Below are 1,968 nucleotides of genomic sequence, written 5' to 3'. Positions count from 1 at the left end.
TAAAATATAATTTTTGCATGATAAATCTTTGAAGAGTTTTGAATTGAATCTTTTATGAATGGACTGAAATGATTCTTGAAAATTAATCAGACAAAAACAGTTGTTTTTGATACTGAAGGTTACATTTAGAGATGCTATTAAAGCTCATATTCTTCATGTGCTTCATGTTCTCATATTTAAGAATTGTGACACGGGTTGTCGTCAAAATCTGGCTAATGACAGTGTCTTTAGGAAACTTGCTGGCCAAAAGAAAGCACATCTCTTAGTTTTTAGCACCAGGAAAATCAAACGTTCAGCCCAGCTTCTACCTCTCTCTACTTCTCACGCTCTCTCTCATGTTGTGTTTTCCAGTGAGTGGGACAGCTGGGCTCTCTGAGTACTAACACTTCTGATCTGGTGCTCTGCTGGCTCTGGTCTCTGGTACTTCTCATCTTCTACTGCTAAGCTCATCTAAAACTTCTAATGCGTTTCTCGGGTGTTCTTACTCCACAGCTGAGACTGCTCTCAATCATTATTTACCGCACTGCATCAATCTTAACGCTTTCCTAAAAACACTTCATTCAGACCAGAACTTATGTAGATCTATTCTCTCCCTCGTTCCTCCCATTTAGGAGTTCATTGTTGGCGGCTCCTGTTTCTACCGCCAGCACACGAGTCACGCCATTCCCTGGACGGCCAGCCCTGCCGTGTCAGCAAACCCAGAATGCCATGGTCCCACAAGGCCTGGCATGGGACAGCGAGCACTTCATGAGCCTGCTGCCCCTGCCCCGCCCACATGCCCGCCTGTCACTGCAAGAGACCCGCCTCTCCAAGTGACTCACGAATCGCCGTGGCGACGACGTAGCAGCTTTGGAATGTGTGACGCTCCCTTGCCCCAACTTGATCTGGATAATGCGGATCTTCCTGTCAGTGAGGTCTGACAGTTTTACATGAAACTTTTACCTCTGACACAGAAATATTAAGATGTGTGTGCCGAGTTTAAGTGATGGAAGGGTCATTGGAGGGAGAGATGAGCAGGCGTTCGGATCCAAACTGATTCGACCTGACCTGTTGACCAAATTCTGAACTTTAAAAGAGGTTATGTCGGATAAAAAGAGCTTCAGTCATGTTCATCTAGATCAGGAACACTACCACAATGATTCAGACACCAAAGATTCTTCCAAGGACCTCCAAACAGTTTGAAAAGTGCTGAAAGAAAAAAAAAATTGAGGAATGTGGATTAAATATCACCTAAACTGAAATAGTTTCTGGGATTGTGTCGGAAGAAGTGAAGATTTGCGCTGCCCCATGGAATGGAGTCGGAAAAGGCTGTGCTTGTGAGACGTAATTCCTGTTAATATCCAAGAATTCCCCTTCTCTGAGCATTACAGAACATACTTCATTTTTCCTGTGTTTTTTTCTGTACAGTTTCCTATTTTTAAAAGTTATTCCATGTGCTGTTAATGTGACTAATTGATCCTGTGGACTAAGCTGGGATTTATTTTGACTGACATCTTTTATCCACACTTATACATAAGGGTGAATTCTTGTAGCTGAAATACTATTGTTTGTCTCTTGCTCTGCTAAGTGATGAATCAAATCCATAGTTTATGTAATAACTCACTGGGTTGGATACAGTAAAGCCAAGTAGACTGATGCTGAATAATCTGCCCACATCCCTGTCATTTTCTGGTGTTCTGGGTATGACTTTACTTGTCTGATCATATGAGTGAGAGTTTACTGTTGAATTGTTCATTATTGTTCAGTTATTGGGATTCAAGTATGACTACTATGATGAAATGCTTTTCAGTGTGTTTATCTTTGCACTCATTCGTTTTTGCCCTATGTCTAAAAAAGTGCCTGCATCTTTTTCTCTCAAAGCTCTGGCAGTTTTAACCCTCAGTTTTTTGTTTTGTGCTGTAACCGTTTTAATCTTGTTTGTTTATATTATTTATTATAAGGAAAAGCAATAAACCAAGTCTGAATTTA

At 41.1% G+C, this 1,968-nt stretch overlaps 1 protein-coding gene across 1 annotated transcript in view; it reads left to right on the top strand.

Annotated features, from left to right (window-relative positions):
• Nucleotides 1-1,968, top strand: part of plekha1a (pleckstrin homology domain containing, family A (phosphoinositide binding specific) member 1a) — a 21,825-nt gene extending 19,857 nt beyond the window's left edge. The window contains exon 13 of the mRNA XM_016453460.1: nt 612-1,968. Coding sequence (XP_016308946.1) covers nt 612-920 — 309 coding nt within the window. The 3' untranslated portion in view covers nt 921-1,968. The remainder of the gene's footprint in view (nt 1-611) is intronic.

The sequence above is a fragment of the Sinocyclocheilus anshuiensis genome, unplaced genomic scaffold (genome assembly GCF_001515605.1).
Source record: "Sinocyclocheilus anshuiensis isolate Anshui unplaced genomic scaffold, SAMN03320099.WGS_v1.1 scaffold1719, whole genome shotgun sequence".
Taxonomy (NCBI): domain Eukaryota; kingdom Metazoa; phylum Chordata; class Actinopteri; order Cypriniformes; family Cyprinidae; genus Sinocyclocheilus; species Sinocyclocheilus anshuiensis.
This window is presented reverse-complemented; position numbering and strand designations above follow the sequence as displayed.